The 20,804-nt window shown below is 50.5% G+C and overlaps 1 protein-coding gene across 1 annotated transcript; it reads right to left on the reverse strand.

Annotated features, from left to right (window-relative positions):
• Positions 1–940: 940 nt before the first annotated feature.
• Positions 941–19,520, reverse strand: CSUI_002604 (growth arrest-specific protein 8; the record flags this gene model as incomplete). The annotated part of the gene is made up of 11 exons (XM_068062804.1): positions 16,474–19,520; positions 15,657–16,242; positions 13,447–15,098; positions 12,514–12,639; positions 8,745–8,887; positions 5,476–5,595; positions 4,090–4,396; positions 3,249–3,323; positions 2,730–2,850; positions 2,191–2,321; positions 941–1,453 (listed from the first exon to the last, which is right to left on the reverse strand). The coding sequence occupies exons 3-11, from the start codon at positions 13,630–13,632 to the stop codon at positions 941–943; spliced, it is 1,722 nt and encodes a 573-aa protein (XP_067925215.1). The 5' UTR covers positions 13,633–15,098; positions 15,657–16,242; positions 16,474–19,520.
• Positions 19,521–20,804: the final 1,284 nt, after the last annotated feature.

The raw sequence follows: 20,804 nt of genomic DNA on the forward strand, positions 1-20,804 counted from the left end.
GCACACGTCGAAGCTCGTCACAGAGTTTTACCGGAGCAGGCCTTTCCCATCGGAAAAGACACCTTTATTATTGCAGCGCAGGAGGTATTGTTTCCGCTGTAGAACAGTCTGTTCCGAAAGGAGCCCTTTCAGTTGTAAGGCAAGAGTGTCTGCTCGTAAAGAGGGTGAACCATCCGTCGTAGTCTAGGTGGTTAGGATACGCGGCTCTCACCCGCGCGACCCGGGTTCAAGTCCCGGCGACGGAAGGTTTTTCCCCTGTCAGCCTAGCTATACAATCGCTTCGCCCTTGCGTCAGAAGAAACACACTAAATGCGAGCAGTTATCTATCAGTTCGTACTGGCCGTCTACAGCGTGGCTTGTGCACATCGCAGTGGAGCTCTGCACATGTCGGAGGTTTGGCTGACACTGCCGTGTGTAGCTGTGTGCGCCAAACCTCCAACGTGCAGGATTCAGAATCCACCCGGACACTCCTTTGTGGTCGGGGCTCCGCGAGCAGCGGGTTTTTCACCATTCTGCCCTTCAGAATAGAGACAGAAGTCGGCCAGGCAGCCGGTCGATGTGAAGGTGGACGTTAGAATAACGTTCTCGCCGAATACGCGGGCAACAGGGATGTCTGTGCGCTTGAGTATCACAACTCCCTCAGGTCTTTCAAGCAGCGGGTTCTACCTTCGGAGCCCGCCTTCTATACATCAGAATTCTGTAGCTGCAGAATCCCTATCGACACCGCCAACCGGCATCACGTGGCTTTCTCGTCTTCTCAATCCCGATGAATGGATAAAAGCTCGAGCCCTCTTGCGGCGCGTATCCACTGAGAGAAGCGATGTGCACTGAACAGAAGATTGCGGGCACCCTGACGGAGCTGCTGCAATGCAGGACAAAGATGCTAGCGTGCATTGTACGCCAATTCACAGCTGCCACGGAAGCGCGTGGGCCCTGTTCACTAGATAGACAGCACACAGTTTCCTCTTGCCACAGGTACTGTTGTAGTTATACAAGGCGCGGGCGCTTTCGAGATGTACTCGGTGTCCTGGATTAGTTCGAAGTCGAAGCAGTCGCTGTTAACTCCCAGCTGCTTTAGTCGAGCTTTCATCGTCAGAACCGTGTCATTGTAGCTCTTCGCCATCTTCTGGAGCTCGGCGCGTAGGTGGTCGATTTCGTCGTTTTTCTCGCAGAAGCTCTGGCGAAGAATCTCTTCGAGATGTATCGCAACCTCTGGACGAAGTCCGAGCGAGGTGATCAGCTCTTCACGTTGTCGGAACTTCTGCTCCAAGGATTTCAGCATCTGGCTCACTTTCTGCTCGTAAAGCATGATCTTCGCTTGCGTGCGCATATGGGCATCGTTCTGAAGATTTCGGAGCCGTCGAGTGTACTCCCCGATGTCACGTTCCAGCTTGTGTTTCTGTTGCTCCATCTGGTGATTGGACTGCTTTGCTGCCTTTACTTTCTCTTCCAGCTGCACAGACGCTCGGGGAAGCACACACGACAACTCATGCCACCGGCGCCGTCCCAAGGAAGCTTCGGCAAGATTCACCGTCGTCGGTTTGCTCAATAGAAGCGTGTCTCCGTACAGGCTCACTGGAGGCGGAGCAGCTGCCACTCACGTTGAGTGTGCCGACAACGCGGTCCTACAAACCGACTGGCCCGTGTTAGACTTGGTCATACCTGCGCATCTCGAGCCCGTATGTTCTGCAGGGCGAGCTTGTCTTTCATGTAGAATCTCAGCTGCTGCTCGAGCTTGACCCTGTAGGATTCAGCGTGATATGAGCGTTGTGAACTTGCGATATCACTTGTGTCGGACCTCCTCTGAACGTGGTTTCCATTCGCTACCGACCACGTGGACCAGCAAGAATTTGGGGCGCTCCGGACACGGGAGCTGAATCGTAACGTGAAGCAAACTGCGACACCGGTATTCTATCGTGGCGAGGCGTGGCAATGCCGCTTCGTGCTAACTAGCCCATTTCGTGTAGGGCGCGCTCAGGCAGTCCCCGGACGCTTCAACGAGACACCCCAGTTCCTTCCTTCGCTTGGCAGACCAAAAGACAGAGACTGGCATTTCCAATAGGGACGCTTCTTAGTGGTTTTAGAGCCCGACTCGGGTTGCTTTTAGGGGAGGCAAGACAGGGAGTCCCACTATCAAACGCTTCCTAAGAGCCGGATTCACAACGCGGCCGCTCCGTTAGCTGTGATTACTTGAGCTGACGCTGCTGTCGGAGAGGCTCTGTCAGTTGCTGATTCTCCAACTGCGTCTCCTGCATTTGCTTGTGGGCGATTTTCGCTCGGGCCCGCATTTCGGCGATCTCCTTCCGAAGTTCCTTGATAAGCTGAAGATTATCATGGGTGATGTCATTGTAGTAGGCTGTGGCCAGAATCAGATGCAGAAGCGCTCGGAGTCTCTGATACATGTGCACGTGTATGACATGGCGCAAATCTCAGTAATTTGCTTGCCTGGTTTGCGCGGATAAACTGCCTTCCTCTTAGCCTTTTGCACCACAGGGCTACCTCAACGATCCCGTGATTTACTCTACGGTGACTTCCCAAGGTCAGTCTTCGAATCCAGCGAAGCTCGACGAACGGTTATCGACGACAGGTGTACCTGCGGCACGCGGTACCGGTTACGAAGGCCGGGCACTCACGCGACCGGCTATTGCTGCCGCACGTTTGGGCCAAGGAGGCGTCCAAGAACTTGAGAAAGACCACTTCGCGGTGTCTCCAGTCGTAGGACTTTTTACCTTTAATTTGCTCGAAGGCACTCCGGTGGCTAGCCATCAACTCGTTGATATGCAGGTTCTTCCGCTCCTCCACTTCGTGTACCTCCACCTTTTCGCGAAGCTCGAGAGTCTGTCGTGCTTGCTGCGACCACGCATGCCGCACATACCAACCTTCCTTCCGACTGAAGCGTGGCTAGCTTGCGAGGCCCTCCGGCACACGCCAGAAAGCGCTGGTCGGCTATTTTGTGAGTAGTCCTGATGTGAGGCACCTGCGGTAGCTGCAACTGAAGCTTAGCACACACTCACGTCCAAGTGCTGCACCCGTTCTGCTCGTGAAAACTACCTTTGTGAGCGACTCAGCTGCAGCACACTTAAGGATCGACTTCTTCCTCGGGGTGAGCTGGTTCCTTCCTCCGCATTAGCCACGTTCCGCTCGCGCACCGTATCAAGTCTCGCCAAACAGCAGGACAGTTTCTCTCCCTAAACACATTCATGCAGCAATTCTACAGCTGCTCGGGACGGCGCCATTCACCACCTCACCTCATACTGCTGCTCGTATTTAGTCTTGAGCTCCTCGAAGGACTTCACAAACTGCTCGCGAAGCTTATCAAGGTGCTACAAAAAAGAATCACAAGCGTGGGGAAAAATGCGGTCAGGCTTCGGCTAGGAGGGTCTTCGCAACTTCTGCGGCCAAACCAGGCCTTGTGCCAAGACATGATCGCAATACTGAGAGCAGACAAAGAGTCCAGGTTAGGCATCAGAGGCGCCGGGGAAATTTGTCGGAAGGTGCCCTTGTCGACCGCATTCCCTCAGACACTTCACGCGGCCGACTGAGAACGTGAAGCCGCTCCGTGTAGACTGAACGAAAGAAATGCGTCAAGATTCTTTCCCCACCTAAGCCCGTAAACGACTAGCGGCGGAAGGACGGACAAAAACCCCAGGCTCCCTGCGCGGCCTTTCTGCCCCATGCTGCCCCCTGTCCCTCGACTCTCGGACGGCTGGGTGTCGGACTGACGACCTGGGCAACCGATGATACCCTGTCGCTTGGCTTCGACAGGTTAAAGAGCCACGTGCAACAGTCGCGTGAGTTTACGCATGTGCACGTGAACGTCAATATCGCTGCTGAAGCCCTTCCCCGTGCAACGTCAGGTGGGCTCCGTCACTCCGGCACAGCCCTGCAAAAGCTTGCGAAACTGCAGGGCAACTTACATGACCCACGGCGCAGTGAACAAGCTCGAACGGACAGTTGCACAACTTCCCTGACTCTTCGGCATGGCTTGACGAGTGGATGTGCCGGTCACTGGCGTTGGTTGCCATTGAACGTTTAGGAACGGAGCCGATGGCCCCTGCTGTTCATGACGAGTCTCGACTTACCTCGTACCTGGTCAAATGCGTTCTCAAGGGCAACGACCTCCTGTTCGTTCGCTTTTTGCTGCTTCGCTGTTGCAGCCTCCAAATTAACCTGACTTCGATACTGCTCTGCGAGGACGGCTTCGGCAGCCAAGTCTTCCTTCAAGATTTCTTCTTCTCCTTTGGTCTGGATCTGCTTCTTCAGATTTTTGTGCACATACTCCAGTGTCTCAATCTTCTGCTCGTACGCTTGGATTTCTGCTCTGTGCCGCCGGTGCAACTGCTCTATGCGCGCATCCTGAAGAAGCAGCTTTCTTTGTAACCGTTCGCCATTGTCCCTGCATGCCTCTCGGAAACGCGATATAATGTCCTGGGAGAAAGAAACAGAACAAAGGTCTTATGGCGCTTTTTGGAGAGCGAGCGCTTTTAGAATTGAGCGCGGCTTCAAGTTACGCCCCACCCCGGTTTGGTGACCGGGTATCCAGCTACAAAAAGGCATTAGGGACTGAACGAGAGCCGTACACATTCCTTACTCCCTCTTACACTGCAGTTTAGTGAAAATGAGGAAGTGTGAGCTGCCGCGAGTTTCCTGCAAGACGGGACAGTGTCCCTTCCCTGCTTAGCCGGCCCACGCAGTTGAGGCACATGAACTCTGGCCGAGTCACTGAGACCAACAACGAGGTGTATGACCATGGGAGGCCCTGAACGCATCCAGCCCATGCTCACTTTCTCGAGCTGGACGTATAGGCGGTCAGCTTTCCATTTCGCAAGACGTGCTCGTGCCTCATCAACCTGTTTCTGAAGGCTTTCTTTCGATACGCCGGAAAGATCAACTTCGGGAGCTGCGAGCCGTAGTGCAAATAAAGGATAGTTTCGGTTCCCCGGCCATCAGGCGCAGGCGGCGCGCTGGCATCAGATTGTATGGCTGGAATCCGGAGGACAAACTGGACAGGCCGTGGTCGAAGTCGTGGCAAATCTCAGCTACTGGCCACGCCGTCCGCACCGTCTTACAACCCTTTTTCTAAGGGTATGTGGCCTCAAGTCTAGCGCTTCTCTCCTACAGCTGGGGTATCAGAAGCCGCCTACACCCGCCAGCGAAGAAGGGTCACCCTGTCCCACAGCGGCTCTCAGACTTGGTGGTGCCTCAGGATACCAACGATGCCAATGCTTGCGCGCCTGCTGGCGAAACAAAACCGGTCACGGGGAGCGGTGGCGGCGCGACGACCGCACGACGGCGAAAGAAAAGAATGCCGAGGTCACAGCGGGCCTGGATGAGGGAACGTGGTTGACCGTTACAGACACTTGTGCTGGGCGGGGGAAGCTGTGGAGTCCGATGACACAGCGCCGAGCGATCCTTCTAGCTGTTCCGTTGACCCCGCGAGGCACATGCAGAGCACGCACGCAATACGGTCCGTACCTGATGCCTGCGTTCCCGGGGCCACCTTCCCCTTTCCAGGAGGTTTTTTTTTTGCCGACATTCTCGTTTGACTGCTTTCCCCTTCCTACGGGCGCAGCGGTTTTCTGGGCCGCGTAAGAGCTGAGCCGCACAAACAGGGCATAGCGCATTCGAAGGCTAGGGCGCAAGACACCCTGCAGAGCTGAGGCAGCGGCGGGGTTGAATGCATTCGGACAAAACTCCAGTCTCTCTCAGACTGTTCCCAACACTTAAGAAAGACCGTTTTGTAGGGACTTGTTAGCCGCCGAATCGAGGGACCGGGTAGCCGGCCAGATTTCAATCTCTGAGGAAGCAGAGACGTAACTACGGATAGGCCTCACTACGGGTGCCAGCTTTTTCGTCTTCCGATCTGCCCGAACTGGCACATGTGTTAAGCATTCTGCCACAGGGAAAGGTTTACTCAAGCTTTATGTTTCGTGAGGACGTGTGGACTGCGAAAGTGTCCGAAGCTGAGGTGAGACGGCCCACAGTGCTTTCAAGCTTGTCGATGGGGCCCAGGTGTTGCCCAGGAGTCGTCACGAGCAGTAGCTCTGTCAGTTGGAGAACGATGTTTCCGGCTGCCATGTGACGCCGATTGCCCACAATGAAGAAGGGCTTCGAGCCGGAGCAGACAGCGGCTGAAAAGGCAGGGTCGGGAAGCGTTCCTTGGCTGGCTCCCAGTCCGATCTTCTGCAGCGAAGCGTCACAGCCGAGACCCCTGCCTGACCTACTGGGTTATTAATAGCCTCGCGCGTTTATGAAGAGCGGAGAGCCGCCTCTCCAGAAGCCCAAGCCCGGGTCGGGAGGCTCACAAAGCCCGATCCTTCGTATGAGTGACCTTGTTTCGCTATCGAAGGAATAGAGGTGACCCCAGCCGGCGCCAGTCTTGAGGTAACAGCTCAACCCATGTTTGGCACGGGGAAAGAAAGAACGTCTTGCGCTTATAGAAGAAAAATGTACCAGGCCGAAGGTGGTCGCTTTCGTCCCCGTTGTAACCTCCTGTGTCACCTGCACGAAAGGAGCAAAGAAGCGGGGCCGAGGCTACGCAGAGAGTCCAGCTCATACACTAACAAGGTCCAGCCGCCCGCCACACCTGAGGGCGTTTCTGAATTACCAAATGACGCGGCACCGTGTAGAGGTGTAACGGTGGCTCCCGTTGATTTGGCTATCAAGCAGCCTCTGAAACAAGACTGGACTCGGGCATGCGCCGTCTCTTTCCGAGACCGCATGCCCCTCACCTGATCAGCCGCGAGTGAACGCAATTGCTCAGCGGATCTGTAACAAAACCCGGGCACCAGTGTGCCTCCTGAACTGTGCTGTGTCTCGAATGCACCTTGCGATTCAGGAGCAGCAAACCTTACTCCGCAGTCTGTGCAGTCTCCTGGAGACTCGGTACAATATGGCGCTGGCTACGGAGTATACGTTACGCCTAACTCCCCCACCTACGATCGCCTTGTCCCAGCGCTAATTCTCGAGACGTATCCCTTCCCGGTGTGCGCTCTGTAACCGCGACCTCTTCTTTTGACCAGAAGGGTGCTGTCGCGTGTGCTCTACAGCCGAATCTCCGGACGCACCGCCGAGATTTAGTGGAGCTGTCTTTACAGCGGCGGCTCGGTCTGTTTATGCAGAAATCTAAATTCTCAGACACGCAGTATCGCGTGAAGCTGGACAAAGGGGATGAGGACGGTGAGGGAGGAGAAATCGGAGGAACTTTAAGGCTGACTGAGCCTGCAGACTGTGGGCAGTAACGGGCGCTCCCGGAGTTGTGTATTGTTTAGTTCCACTTGAGAATTCTCCGCTTCGGAATTGCGACAGGTCGGCTCTGCTTTGCTTAGAAAGTCATCGCAGATTCGTCCTGCTCCCTTCTCTTTTTTTACTCCAGAGGACGGGCTTTCCATTTTGTTTAAATAACCGTGTGGAGCTGGTGGAACGAGCCTCCTACTGCCTCCGCTACTCTACGAGACAAGGACCTACACTGCTCTGTTTCCTCCCTTCGGCATTCTACGGGAGAAAATATCCTAACATACCTCCCCCCGAAAACACCGCGAGCAACCGGCGTCGTACCTACCATTCAAGCCGCGGCTGCGGCTGTCAACATAGCTGGCTTGGCCCGCGAGAAAACCAGGAACAGGCCCAGCCAAGGCCACTACATCCGTACTGTACTGGCTGGCGTATCACCATGGACGTGGCAGAGGCCAAGTCAAAAAAGGTCAGCAGATGATTCCAGTCGTGAAAGTCCTTGCTGGGTTTGTCCGCACGTTTGATGAAAGCGTTCACACCCTGTTTAGTTGTCTCAGAACTACGTCGCCTACGTTCGTGGCGCGGCGCCGTGGCCCCCCGGGGAATTGCGTTCTGCGCGGTGCCGCTGATCCATTACCAAAACGCCGTCGAAAGTGCACGTCGATCTGTCTCCCTGATATAAAGGAGCATATAGCGTCACGAATCGAGCCAGCGTGCTCCTGTTGCGAGTCCGTTACACCGAAGAGGCCGCCAGGTGACACTCATTCCTATTGCGGGATTGCTCCGGTGTCAGACTATTGTGGGTCCCCTGACAGGCGCAGCGCAACGCGCGTTCTCGTTGCACACTGCGTGTTTTCTGTGCTGCGCTCTGGGGGAAACCTGACGACAAAACGGTCATTTAGGCTGCCGTCCCGAAGTCGTTTGCGGGACAAAATCTCAAGCGGGTGTGTCACCTAGTGTCTCTGTCCTGGGGTTCAGTCGGCCTACGAAGCCCACGTGTCTGGCCACGCAAGCCACTCAGTGCTTTCGCAGGGGTGTGGACTTTGTCCTTTCCGGGTAGACGCCGTCAAGCAGATGCCCACGTTCCGCGACGTTTCTGCGACAGAAGCAGCTTTGTTGCACTTCATCAGGGAAGACAGCTGAGCTGGCTTTCCAGTTGCAAATCGTTTTCTGATCATTCCTTTGTCGCAGATCAGTTGGTCGGCGGAGGAGGTCGAGAGAATTGTTCTCGAAGTTATTGAAGGTGCGCCACCCGGGATCTGCACCCTCTCTGGCAGCCGCCGAATGGTTCACAGGCCGGCCCGAGGACCACTCAGAACCGAGAGGGGGTAACAGGGCTCTGGGGGCTAGATAACACTGCCTCGTTCCTCGGATCTTTTCACACAAAATTTTCAGCTGTCTAGGGTAGTCGACGAGGTCGTCTGGTACAAACTGTCGAACAAGAGCGACTAGGTTAGGAGCGTGTCAAACACAGAAGGCTTTCAAGCACCAGTCTCGGGCGCAGCACATACCAGTGACGCCCTGGCCTCGGCGTCTCGAGTGGGTACCAACAGCAAAGGAGTGGGATATGGTGCAGCTTCTCAGAGCGCCTGGGAAAGGGAAATCGTTTAGATCCGAAGTCCTGGCAAACGTCCCTCCAGCGTGTCAGCTGCACCTGCAGACAAAGGATAGGAGATTGGTCACAAAGTAGTTCACTTGTTTTGGTACTCTCCGTGCTGGCAACTTCAAAGGCGGGTGGCTCGTCCTACCTCTGTGAGTTCGTGGCACGCAGCGAACCTTGCAGCAACATCTCCCTGCTAGACCGGCTTTGTGTGGCACAGACCCAGACCCGTGTCTTGAGGATAGAGTGTCATAGTTTCTACGGGAACCTCAGGAAATATATTATTGCACAGCGCCCCACGGGGGGCTGTGTTCAGCTTGAGTGTCGAAGCTGACACCGTGAAGGTCGAAACAGGCCCTCCCGGTGACTTCCCATGTACTCTTCAGACCAGCTCCAAGAAGCTGTGTACGACGAAGGCCTCGTCTCACAGTGGGTGAACAATATCTGCGAAGAGTGCTCCAGAAGATTGATCGAGCTCAAAAAGCCCTTCAAGTACATTGGTAAGTGTTTCGCACAATTACCACACGTGTAGGCACTTTGGGCAATTGAAGGTCCTGTGCGGCTGGAATGTCTGACACAGTTAGTGATCTCCCCATACCGTGCTCCAGGGACGCCAACGAGTCCTCTGTGGAAAAGTCCCACTAAAGCGGATCTGCGTGCACCTTCCCTGTCGCCAGAGGCAATCCAGAAGTTCTCTAGCTGCATCTTTTGGTTTCGGGCCTTGGGAACGCTGAAGTTCACATTTGCCCGCTATCTGCTGTGAGCAGTCCAAACGGCAATCCTCCAGCGGACAGGCGCAGGTCTCCACGCGGCGTCCTCGTGTTTCTGGGAGCACAGTGAAGACGGTACGTCACTGGGAAAGAAGATTCTTACTACCCAAACAGCTGCTTGGTTTCGGAAGCGACGACAGCATGCGACAATGGTGGGCGGACGCGCGCAACTGCCTCTCACATTCTCCACCGAAAGAGTCCCCCCATAAGCATAAGGGCATGCACACAAGATGACAAAGTGCAATTTCCTGTAATCTTGTAGTACTACTCCACCACGGTGCGTATGGGGGCAACGCACCCAGCACTTAAACAGGGCTTGTTAGTCACGCACGGACGAACACCGAGCCAAACAGGAAACCGGTCCGGGTTGTCTTTTCTCGCGCAGGTATGCTTGTCTGCCTCTGGCCACGAGAGCGGCTACAGAACCAGGAGAAGAAAGGAGGCGTTCAAGCTTGCGTGATCGTATACGGCACGAGCCTCTAGACGCTGAAGGCGGGTTTATACTTAGCACTTCACATCTCATTCTTATGCAGAGAGCGAAGGTGCCACTGAATTCTACGAATGCTTGTCACTTCGCTTCGGAGTTGTGGTAAGCGATGTCTGGAAACTCCGCACCTTCTGTAGGCTGCCTTGGTCGCGAAGAAACCGTCAACAACAGCCACGAGTGAGCAGCGGCGAACCGCCGCATGTCATTCTACCGCGGGTTCGGCTATCCTCGAGGCTCACTAAAAGGTGTGCACTACGGGGAGCCGCACCCGATCACTGCCAGCCCGGTGTCTTTTAGTTTGTCTTGGAATTCTCGAGGAACTTCTACGTGTTGTCCGTCCCCCTGGTTGACGCCAAAGGCTCCTTGGATTGTGTCACTCCCACAGCTGTGTTCACGGCTTTCTCACTCGACTGTCGGTGCTGTTCCCTGGCGAAAAAACTCCGATGTACGCAACTGAAGTCACAGGGCCCGCGTTTTCAGGGCGTCGGCAACACCTTCTCGTGAGTGCCGTCGGTCTCAAGGCGCCGCTCTCCTCTTCAAGGGCCTCGTGCGCCTTGCAGTAAGGAACAACACTGTCACCCTCCCACCCGCAGAGAAGCCCCTCAGTCCTCCGGATCACCGGTCTCTTTTTACAAACTCGGGTGCGCTGCCCCGAACAGATGTGACAGGAGGCTTTGGTTACAGTTCTACCTTAATCTACAAAACGGAAGTAGTCTGATCGTTCGCCGAAGGCCAAGTAGAAAAGTGCGACCACCTACGCCAAGCCGCCACAACCTCATTATCCTTGATTTCGTCCTGAGCCAGCAATATTCTTCACTCGTAATACTCCGACAAACCTTGATGTGGAGCCTCTCTTGTTTACCCCGTGGCGCTTACCCTTCCCTCTCTTGACGTGGCGGGCATGCTCTGTGCCACTTCGTCTTTGGAGTTGCTGGCCTCGCTGCAGTGACAAAATGTTAGTACTTTCGGGGCGCAAAGGACATTCTACCACCGACCTAGCAACAGAAGCAGCACGGCCTCTGGAAATAGGACCCGTACAGATAGCATAAGCCCACTAGTACAAAAGTGCAGGACTACAGTCGACCAGTTCTTTCTGGAGTGGTATGTTTAGCCTGGCCATAGTGACAAGAAGGCTTTTGTACCTGTCGCCTCACTTCTCTTGTGTGCATCCGCCAGGGCCTGGTTCGAAACCTGAGCTTGAAGTGATGGTTCTTCCTTATGTACTTCTTCCGCATTAGGAGACTACTGAGAAAGTCCGTGGTGTTTTCTTCATCGTATCATAGCACTCCGTCTACCTGCAGCGTCTCGAGTGTTTACACTCTACTCGGCATGGAGTGGTGGTACCTCCTCGGGAAAAGCTGTCACGCTCTATCACAAGCCATTGCTTTGCAGTTCTCGCTTGCTGTCTCAATGAGCAAAAGGCAGAGGAGAAGGAACGGCCGTTTACTCGGCCTGTTCAGCTCCAAGTCGAAATCTTCTCACTGCTACCTTCTTTCGGAGCGTGTATTGTCAGTCACCGTCTCTTTGAGGGGGGAAAGAGGAGAACGCGCGGATTTCGATCTAAGTGAATATGTTTGCTCCAGAAGTTTCAACGAGCTCTCTCTGACCTCGGCATACTCGCGTCCTCTATCTTTCTCTCAGATGTGGAAAGAATGACATGTAAGCATACATCCTTGCGTCGAGTGTCTCCTCTCGTCTGTACTCACCAGCCAACCGACACACGACCCAAAGGAAAAAAGAGCTTTGCTTAGGGAAGCCAGCCGTCAGATCTCAGGAGCTCTACACCTACGTGACTTTCCCTGGCTAGCTAATCTTAGAAAGTACCTCGGAGCAGTTCACTGCCCTCCAGCAGCAGAAAAGAAACCCAGTCACACTGGCAAATAGGAGACTGAGAGATAGATAGATAGATAAATAGATGAAGATAGACAGATAGGTTAAAGATATATAGATAGAGATATATACAAGAGAAGGTCCCTTTATTTCAACTGGTTGATGAAGCCAAAGGACTAGGTTGACCGTCATCATTGGAAGCCAACAGAATTTCAAGTGCATTCCATTCACCGCACGTATCATTCACAACTCAAAACCGGTCTGCAAATACATACACCTCGACACCTCCATCCTTTTTTCCCTTGCATGTATACCTATGTCTTGACTAGCTCTCCATCAGCAACTCTACTTTTAGGGACCTACATACATGGCTTGTATAGTAAAGAATGATAGAAGAGCTCAGTCTCTCCCCTCCCAGCAAAAGGAAAGATCTAGCCGTTTGTTCTTTCGTAAATATACTCTTCCCAGAGGTACGTAGACACTATACTCAGATTCCTTGACAAGAGACACCAGAAGAGAGAAGACCACAGACTGTACAAAGCTCTTTCTGTCCTTATTTCTATCGTGAAATAGTTCGTGTCTTCTTGACTTACATCAAAATCAGAAAAGAAAGTCTTCTGTTGAATAGACGGAGATTTCCTCTTGACGATCTCAGCTATGGAAACCACCTTATCCAGTCCTCCCCCTCCCACCTGCCCTGCCAGCTCGACTTCGCCTCTCTGGCGATGGAGAAGGTAGCGATCAGCAAAGAAAACAAGAGATCTGAAACGGCTTTAGAGATCATCTAGTTTGTCACATAGAAAGGCTACAAGGAAGACAATTTTGGTGAAAAGGGGAGAAAGACAGACCGAGAAAGGCGGAGAAAGCTTACATAGGTATGGGGGGACCATGAGGGGCCGGTCTGTCTAAGCCAGAGATTGTCGCACTTGCATCTTCAGACACCGACAGAGTCGTCACCTCGATAGGGAAGCATATGTGCATATTTGTATGTGTATGGGTTTGCATGTATATGTATGTATACGATGTAGGAGTTTGTATGGGGGAATGGACCGACGTAGTACGCATGTCTATATCTATGTGGGCGTGGTGCGTATTGATAAGAAGATAAGACAGTCTACTCGTTCCTCCACACATTCTTGCCAACATCGAGAAGATAGACAGATAGATAGATCAACGATAGATAGATAGATTAAAATAGATAGGTAGATAGATAGATTAGAGACAGATAGATACAAACTCACAGAGACTCTCCTCGACTTACCTGCTTACCGTATTGTCTCTCATTCCTTCATGATGATACACCCTCTCATTAATCTACGCAGTATATATATAGACGCATGGATGTATGTATATGTGTATATCTACATGTGGAAGTCTCGTAGAGAAAGACAAGCACCTGGACGTGTTTCAATCTAGACACCTGGACCCATGGAGATATGGTTCCGAAGGACAAGTAACAGAGAGTATCTAGGTATTGACCTAACTCCAGGCGCCCCGCCCGGTCATCCTCCCTTTCTGTTCTTTACCTTCTCTAAAGCCTCTAAGACTTTCTCAATGACAGTATGCATGCGATGGCCACCCTTAATCTTTAGGACAAGGCGGGAATCTCCTGAGACCTCCCCGACCATTTCTCCTTCTTCTTCTTGCCCTGGTCCTTCCGACTGTCTTCTCTTTGCCGCTTCATGAACTTCCTGTTCTGCGACCATCTCCATTCTTGATGCTCTTTTTCTTTCTATCCATCTACAACATTGAAGAGACTTTAGTCCAGAAGAGAGCCAGGAAAAAAAGAGAAAAGAATAGGGACAAGAAAAAAGAAGGGGTAAAAACAAGATAGATTATAGTGAAGAAAGGAAAACGAGAACTGGGCTTTGAGAGAGGAGCACCGCCGTACACCTTTAGTCTCTTCCCTCTTTGAGAAAGATGCATCGACCATGCAGAGAACAGAGAAAAAAAGGTAGACAAAGAAGATAGATAAACAGAAGGATACGTAACGAGAGTGACAGACAAGAAGAAGAAGCTTTTCATTCACAAAAAGATTGACGAAAGGAGACTGTCGTGACAGTGCGTGACAGAGGAAGGAGTTGCACTTCTTACTGACGAAGAAAGGAGTTGGCGAAGGACAACTAAACAGAAGATATTTTGGAGCTGCAAAAACAACTAACTAAAGCTTTCAATAGCGAAAGAAAGGGAGGAAATGAATCAGTAATGAGCTGAGCAATAGTAAGGAACAGAAGCGAACAGAAAACAAACAAGATCCGCTAGCCGGGCTCGAATCATCGAGAGGATGTGTAGACGGGAAGAGAAAGAGAAGAGAAGAATGAGACGAAAGAAGGACTCTGAGGAGAAAGAGATCTGAGAAGAACATCAATAAGAGAGAGTAGAAGTATCGAGAGAACTAAGCGAACGCATGCAAATCGCGAGTCATTCATTCCCTTGACAGGTGTGATGGCCGGCTTGCAGCGGTCCATCCCAACCAGACGATGGAGAAAAGATAGGGTGAATTGGAGATCTTTTGTATGTAGGCAAGAAGGGTCAAATACTATATCGTGTGATTATAAGATACAGGAGAAGAGAGAAAGAGAAAGGACTCCAAGGAAGTCCCGAACGAAAATGAGAATCTGTGTGTGCCGGCTGCATGCATGCATCGATATGTGCATGCAGAAACGTGTTTCTTTTCCTTTCTTTGTCTGCTCTTTTCTTCCTGATTTCCCTCAAGGTGACCATTCTACGAGAATCTCTCTGGCCTAACTGTTTGTCAACTTTACTCCCCAAGTTTCTCTTCGTGTCTCATCTTTCCTTCGTCTTCTCTTCAATGCGTCTCTTCGCCTTCTTCACGGGACGACAGTCATCCATCACACACACAGCTCAACAAGCAGATTCTCATCATTTTTATCGGCGCGGGTAGCTGAATCGCCTCTATCTTTACCAGCGCGGTGTCGGATGTGCTTCTCTTTCTGCGTCGGCTTTCCTCTCCGGGAATCTTGGCGTGAGGTTCTTTCTTTGCTCGTGTGCTTTCTGACGCTCTTTTTCTTCTTCTTCTTCTTTGTCGTCTCCTTGAAGAGCTCAGAAACTTGCGATGATAGCTCGAAGATCATCCCAGTGAATGTGCTTCCTGTCTTTAGACATCCTCCTAGGAGAAAGCTTGCCGCCTCGCGACTCCAGACAATGAAGCGGAGGTCTTTATAAAGAACAAACAAAGTACAAAGAAAGACGACTTTGTGCCTATATCTAAATCAAAGAAGCAGAAGAGACCTCCATTCTTCTTCACATCGCTCAATCTTTAGGGCAGCAAGTCAAGCCAAGTCTACATACAAAAGAAAAGCATACCTATTCATATAGACTGCTGTGTACATCTCCACATTCTTCTTCGTCTCTCCTTTTGCACGTTGATAATATATCTCAACACTCTCTCATACATCTGCTACACCTACGTATAAATCGCCAGAGACCAAGCGCAACTCAAGTATAGAGGACGCTGCCGAGACAGGGCAGCTGGCGAAGATAAAGAGTTCTCCTCTCTTCTTTCTTCTTCTCTTTCTTTCTAGCATTTTTCACACATCTCTGCGTCACTAGGGATGTCTGCTAAAGAAGCAAAGGCCAGAAGAAGAAAGCGGCGCCTTTATAGTCTAGGCTGTTGAGAAGGAGAGACGGCGGGTCCCCTTCTCTTGAGTAAGACCGATTTGCATTTCTGCTCTTCAATCGGTCGCCATTACCAGGAGAGGTATCTCTCTCTTACCAGTCAATTCCAACTTCCAGGAGCATATCTTTTCCGTCTTCTTCTTTCTTTTCTACTTTCCTACTTCTTCGCGATTTTTTTGCTCGCAGGTATCTGGAGGATAGCGGCACCGATCTATAGATGAAATCTTGGCTCGCTCTTGAGGTGTCTAGACACCAAGCTAGCGTACGGCTAGTTCGTGAAGAGAGTTGTGATGGCTTGATGTCTGTCTCAAACAAGTGGAGTGTGGAAGATCTGAGAAGAGAAGATACCAGAGATATTGACAGAAGGAAAGAAAGGAGAGAGAAAGACGATGTATACTGAGATTCCAGAAAGGAAAGGTCATTGTAGGAAGGAGAAAGAGACAAGGAGAAAGAGATGAAGAAGAAAAAGAAGAAAGAGAGCCGTGGACAGAAGTGCGACAGGTCACTATCCTACCTCTATGGCAACAGAAAGAGGAGAAGGTGACTGTATGTTCTTTCTTTCTATCGCTCTCTTCTCCCTTCAAGATTTCTCGATTCTCTTCTTCTGGCAGAAACACCGAGTGTGTGGTCCCTCCGCTTTATCGGCATGGAGAAGGGATCGCTGAGAAGACATCGGAGAACCTCTTAAGAAGGACAGAGAAGGAGCAAGGCAAGAGAAGGTGGAAAAAGAAGGAGAAGGAGATAAGAAGAGAAAGACTTTGAATAAAGAAAGGCACTCGGGTTTTTCTTCTTTTTTCCCCAAAGAGGGAAGAAGAGAAGGAGAGCTTTCTCTCGTTCTTTTGTTGTTTCTTTCTCAGTCATCAATCAAAGCAGACTATCTTGCCTTGTGTAATTAGTGAGACCAGCTGACTTACGATCTTTATCTCTCCTTATTCTCTCGAGAATCTTTGCCTCCCGTTGCTCCTGTTGTCCCTAGTGTTGATCTACACTTGGTCCGCTCACATTTCCTTCGAGATTCCTTCGTCTTCTTCTCTCTCTTTCTCTTCGCTACAATGCAAAAACGAAGCAGAAGAAGAAGAAGGAGGCTGGATATTTTTCCGTGCCTTGGGCTAGCTGTCCTATTCCAAGGTTACACACCTGTGAGAAGAAGAGGCAGATGGAGGGGAGCTCTGGAGTTGTACTAACGATGGGACTGCGAGAAGAAATGAAGGAAAACAGTCGAGAGGAATGGGTGGAAAGGCCATTCTCTCTTTCTTATTTCTCTTCTTCTCATGTCTATCTTTCTTCTTCTTCTTTTGTGTTCCGAGTTCGATCTTTGCTTATTTCTCCTCTCATCACTCATGTCTTTGTCTTGGAGAAGTCTTCTCCCGATTGGGGGTCAACATACACCTCATTCTTCTCTTCTTTTTCCACTTCTTTTTCTTCCTTAACAGGTTTAGTATTTTTCTCGTGCATATCGTCTCCTCTCCTTCCACAGAATCTCTTCACTTTGTCAAAAGAAAGAGGAGAAAAGAACGATGATAAAGAATCTTCTTCTTCATCCTTTCTCTTCTCACTCCGATGCTCTCTCTTCCTTTCTTCTTCAAGCCCTTCATTCCTCTTTCTCTTCGTATTCTTCTTGTCTTCTCCTTCTCTCCTCTTTCTATTTTTCTCTTTCAAAGAAGCTCTTGTCTTCCTTCTCTTTCCCTCTTCTTCTTCTGCTTCTTCTCTTCCTTCTCACGATCAGATCTCCATACGGAGAGGGAGTGAAGAGGAGAACAAAGAACTGGAGAAGCAGCGACCTCCTCGACCTGTACAGTCTATCGAATCAGAACGTCCCCTGTCATGCGAGACACGCGCGAAGTGTTCTATCGCTTTGTCTTCTTCGCTGAATCTACTGAACACGTCTCTTTCTCTCATGACACGTCATCCTGCATCTCCATCAAGAGCAGTACCAAGAGGAGGAGGAGCAAGGTCGTCTTCTTCTCCTTTTTCCCCTTTAGCTCTTTCTTCTTCTTCTTCATTCTCTTTTCTTCATCCTCGAGCAACGAAGAAGCTAGTTGAAGCGTCATGGAGAGTACATAGAAGGAAACCTTTTTCTTGCTCCTTCTCTCTTAATTCTCCTCCAAGTCTAGAAAGAAAATCTCTTCTTCCAATATGGCTTTCAAAAGGGACAGTTCTCCAATTCCTGGCCTCTTCTTTCTCTCCTCTCTTGCTTTGTTCTTTCCTTTCTATCTCCTTCTTCTACGGTCTTTCTTCACCTCGTAGTTCACTCTGCTTTCTTCTTGTTTGCTTCTTATTCTTCTTCTCCTCCTATTTCGCCTTCTTTACCTCCTTCTCTCCTTCTCTTTCATCTTCTTCTTTTCTCCTGCTTCTTCTTTCTCTTCTCTTAGGACACCTTTCTCGACTCCTAGGTAGCAAGCGGGCGCCTACTGGCGATCTATGCAAGGACTCGCAGAAGCGAGAAGAAGATAAAGAGACAAGGAAAGAAGCAGAAAGAGAAGACGGGTCAGAGAAAGAAAAAAAGGAAGAAGAAGAAGAGAGGAAGAAGATCGTAAAAAGAAGAGAAGAGAACTTGTGTCTCTGTCGGAGAGAAAGAGAGAGAAAGAGGGGGGGTAGGCAAGTGAGAAGTTGTTCTTTCTTATCCTTTTTCAGGTGCTTTTCTACACCTGCCGTTTTCTTTCTTTTGATCAGCTTTTCTTCAACTTTCTCTTCATCGGTATCTGTCTCTTGTAATAGGAAATCTTTCTCTATTGTCGATTCCTCTCTTCGTACTCCTTTTTCCTCTTCTTCTTCATCTTTGCCTCTAACTACCGTGAGCGTTCTTTCCATCCTTCCTCCGACTTTCTTGTTTTCTCCTTCGTCTTCTTCTTCGCCTCCTCTTCAGAATGTGGCTTCCCTTCCTTCTTTCTTTCTCCCGCAGAAAAGTGCTGCGGACTTCAACGCAGCGGGGAGGACGGAGACATCGCATGAGAATCTCCGGAGCACTCCTAGAGACATGCAGGCAGGTACAAGGAGGAGGAGGAGAAGTTGCAAACCTTCTTTGACGTTTCTTTCTTTTCCTTTGTCGACAACTCTGTTCTTCTTCTCGCCTTTGTCTTCTTCTCCACATAAGGCTATCCATTGCTTGTCTTCGTTGTCATCTTCTTGTGTACCTGTCCATCCTCGATCTTCTTGTTCACCCTCTTTTTCCTCTTCTTCCCTTATGGTCAAGGCCTTCTCTCCTTCTCTTTTTTCCTCTTCTCCCCCTTCTCACACCATTCTCCGTCCTTCCCCTGTTTCTCTTTCTTCTCCTGATGCGACCTTTCTCGCTTCGACGCGTTTCCCTCTTCAACAAGGTGTCCTTCCTTTCCCTTCTTCTCCTACCTTATCGTCTTCGTCTATAAGTCCTTCTTCTCTCTCTCGATCCTCCTTCCCGGCTTTTCCTTCATCGACTCCCCCTACACCTCATGACCCGATACTCTCTTCTTCTTCTTCTTTTTCTTTGCTTCTTTCAAAGCGTCGCCTCTTACACTGTACAGCAGCGATCCCTTTCTGGAGGGCTTCCCACGGTCCGAGCGGAAGCCGTGATGGATCCTCTCTTCTTCCTTCAACTCAGCCCATGACTGAAGATAATAACGATGAGAAAGAAGAAGATCAGAAGAGTGAAGAAGAGGCAAGAAATAAGAATAAGAAGACCAACGGCGGGAAGAAGGGAAGCTCGTCTTTTCCCCCTCTTCCTAGGCGGCTTTTAGTTCCAGTAGAACAACTTCACGGAGATCCTCATTTGAGGCAGTATAAACCTTCACTTATCAATTGTAAGTAGAAGGGGAGAACGGAACAGATAGAATACATCGCTGAGATCTCTATTCAAATATCCAGGGATGTCTGATACTCTTGTATTCTAACTCGGCCACAATATCTTTCGACACTCCTCTGGTTAGGCCTGTATCCTACTCATACTGCGTCATATTCTTTCTCCTCTTCTTCATTTCCCTCTTCACACGTCTTCCCCCCACCGAGAAGCATCGTCGTTGCTATGACAGAATGCCTACTCTATCTTCATAGACCTAAATACATACATAGGTTGGTCCCCTCTCCTTCTCTCTGGAAAAGGCCTTGTATAAAGGACTGTGTGTGGCATGGCTGCTGCCCGTGTGACTCCCCTAGCTCTCGCCCCGCCCCTTCTTATGCTCCTGTCTGTGTATGTGAAGCACGAGCGAGTTACTCCTCCATCCGAAGAAATGACGTGTTGCATCATCTTGGTATCAGTCTCTCTTTCCATGTTTTTCTTTCTTTCCTTTCCTTTCAAAGAGTGCTTCCGCCCCCTCGTTGCAAACCCCTGCATTGGCGAATCACCAGAGGGTGATATAGAAGCTTCTAGAGAGCAGTACCCTGGCATGCGACTGTATAGATAGATAGATACATGTATCTGTATATATCTATGTACATGAAGAAGAAGAAGAAGGGAGGGTGTTTCATTGAGTCACCAGAGCGAAGGAGGTAGGCGACAAGTCTATACAGTGTACTTCGACCAGGCAGAGACAACACGTTGGTAGAGACTTTCTCTAAAGAGACAGTTTCTCTCCTGAATCCACATACGAAAGCTCAGCTCTCCCCCTGTCTAGTTACTTGATCTATTCATCGGACACTATCTACGCCATCATTCCTTCGTTGTCACACTTGCTGGAGCGTTGAATTCCTCGATGAGAGATGGGGTGACAAACTTGCATCTTTTTCCGCGCGAGCGAGGTGTCTGTACACTGTGTGGTGGATTACTAGCGGAATGGGCGCTCGCAGAGACTCGGCCATATCGCGTTGTCGCTCTCTTTCGACCTGAGATGACAGTCGAGGAAATCAAGGCTCACGTGGGCTCGTCTTATGTACAGCAACTCCACCAGTGGCGATGTAAGCTTATTCTTCGTCCATTCTCTGTCTCCTATGTTCTTTTGATGTCTCCTAATGAACTCTTGTTTTCGAGAAAGCCCCTTGTGGAAGAGAAGAAGGAAGAGAAGAAAAGGAGAACGCTAAGCCATAAGGAGTATGATGGACTGACTCACTGCATGCGCATGCCTCTCCCATTGGGTTCTTCGTATGTATGTGAAATACTTGCGCGCTGGTGTATCTTCTCGCTGTAGCACAGAGCATGATAGATGGCTTTTATATATTAAGGCCTCTCTGTAGAAGGGACGCTCTCGAGAATCGATTCTGAGGACAAGAGAAGAACGCTCATCGTCGTCTCTTCGTTGTTACGTGCGCTTCTTCGGAGAATGCGTCTTTCTTTCTA

This window comes from Cystoisospora suis (assembly GCF_002600585.1).
Source record: "Cystoisospora suis strain Wien I chromosome Unknown contig_1083, whole genome shotgun sequence".
Classification (NCBI taxonomy): domain Eukaryota; phylum Apicomplexa; class Conoidasida; order Eucoccidiorida; family Sarcocystidae; genus Cystoisospora; species Cystoisospora suis.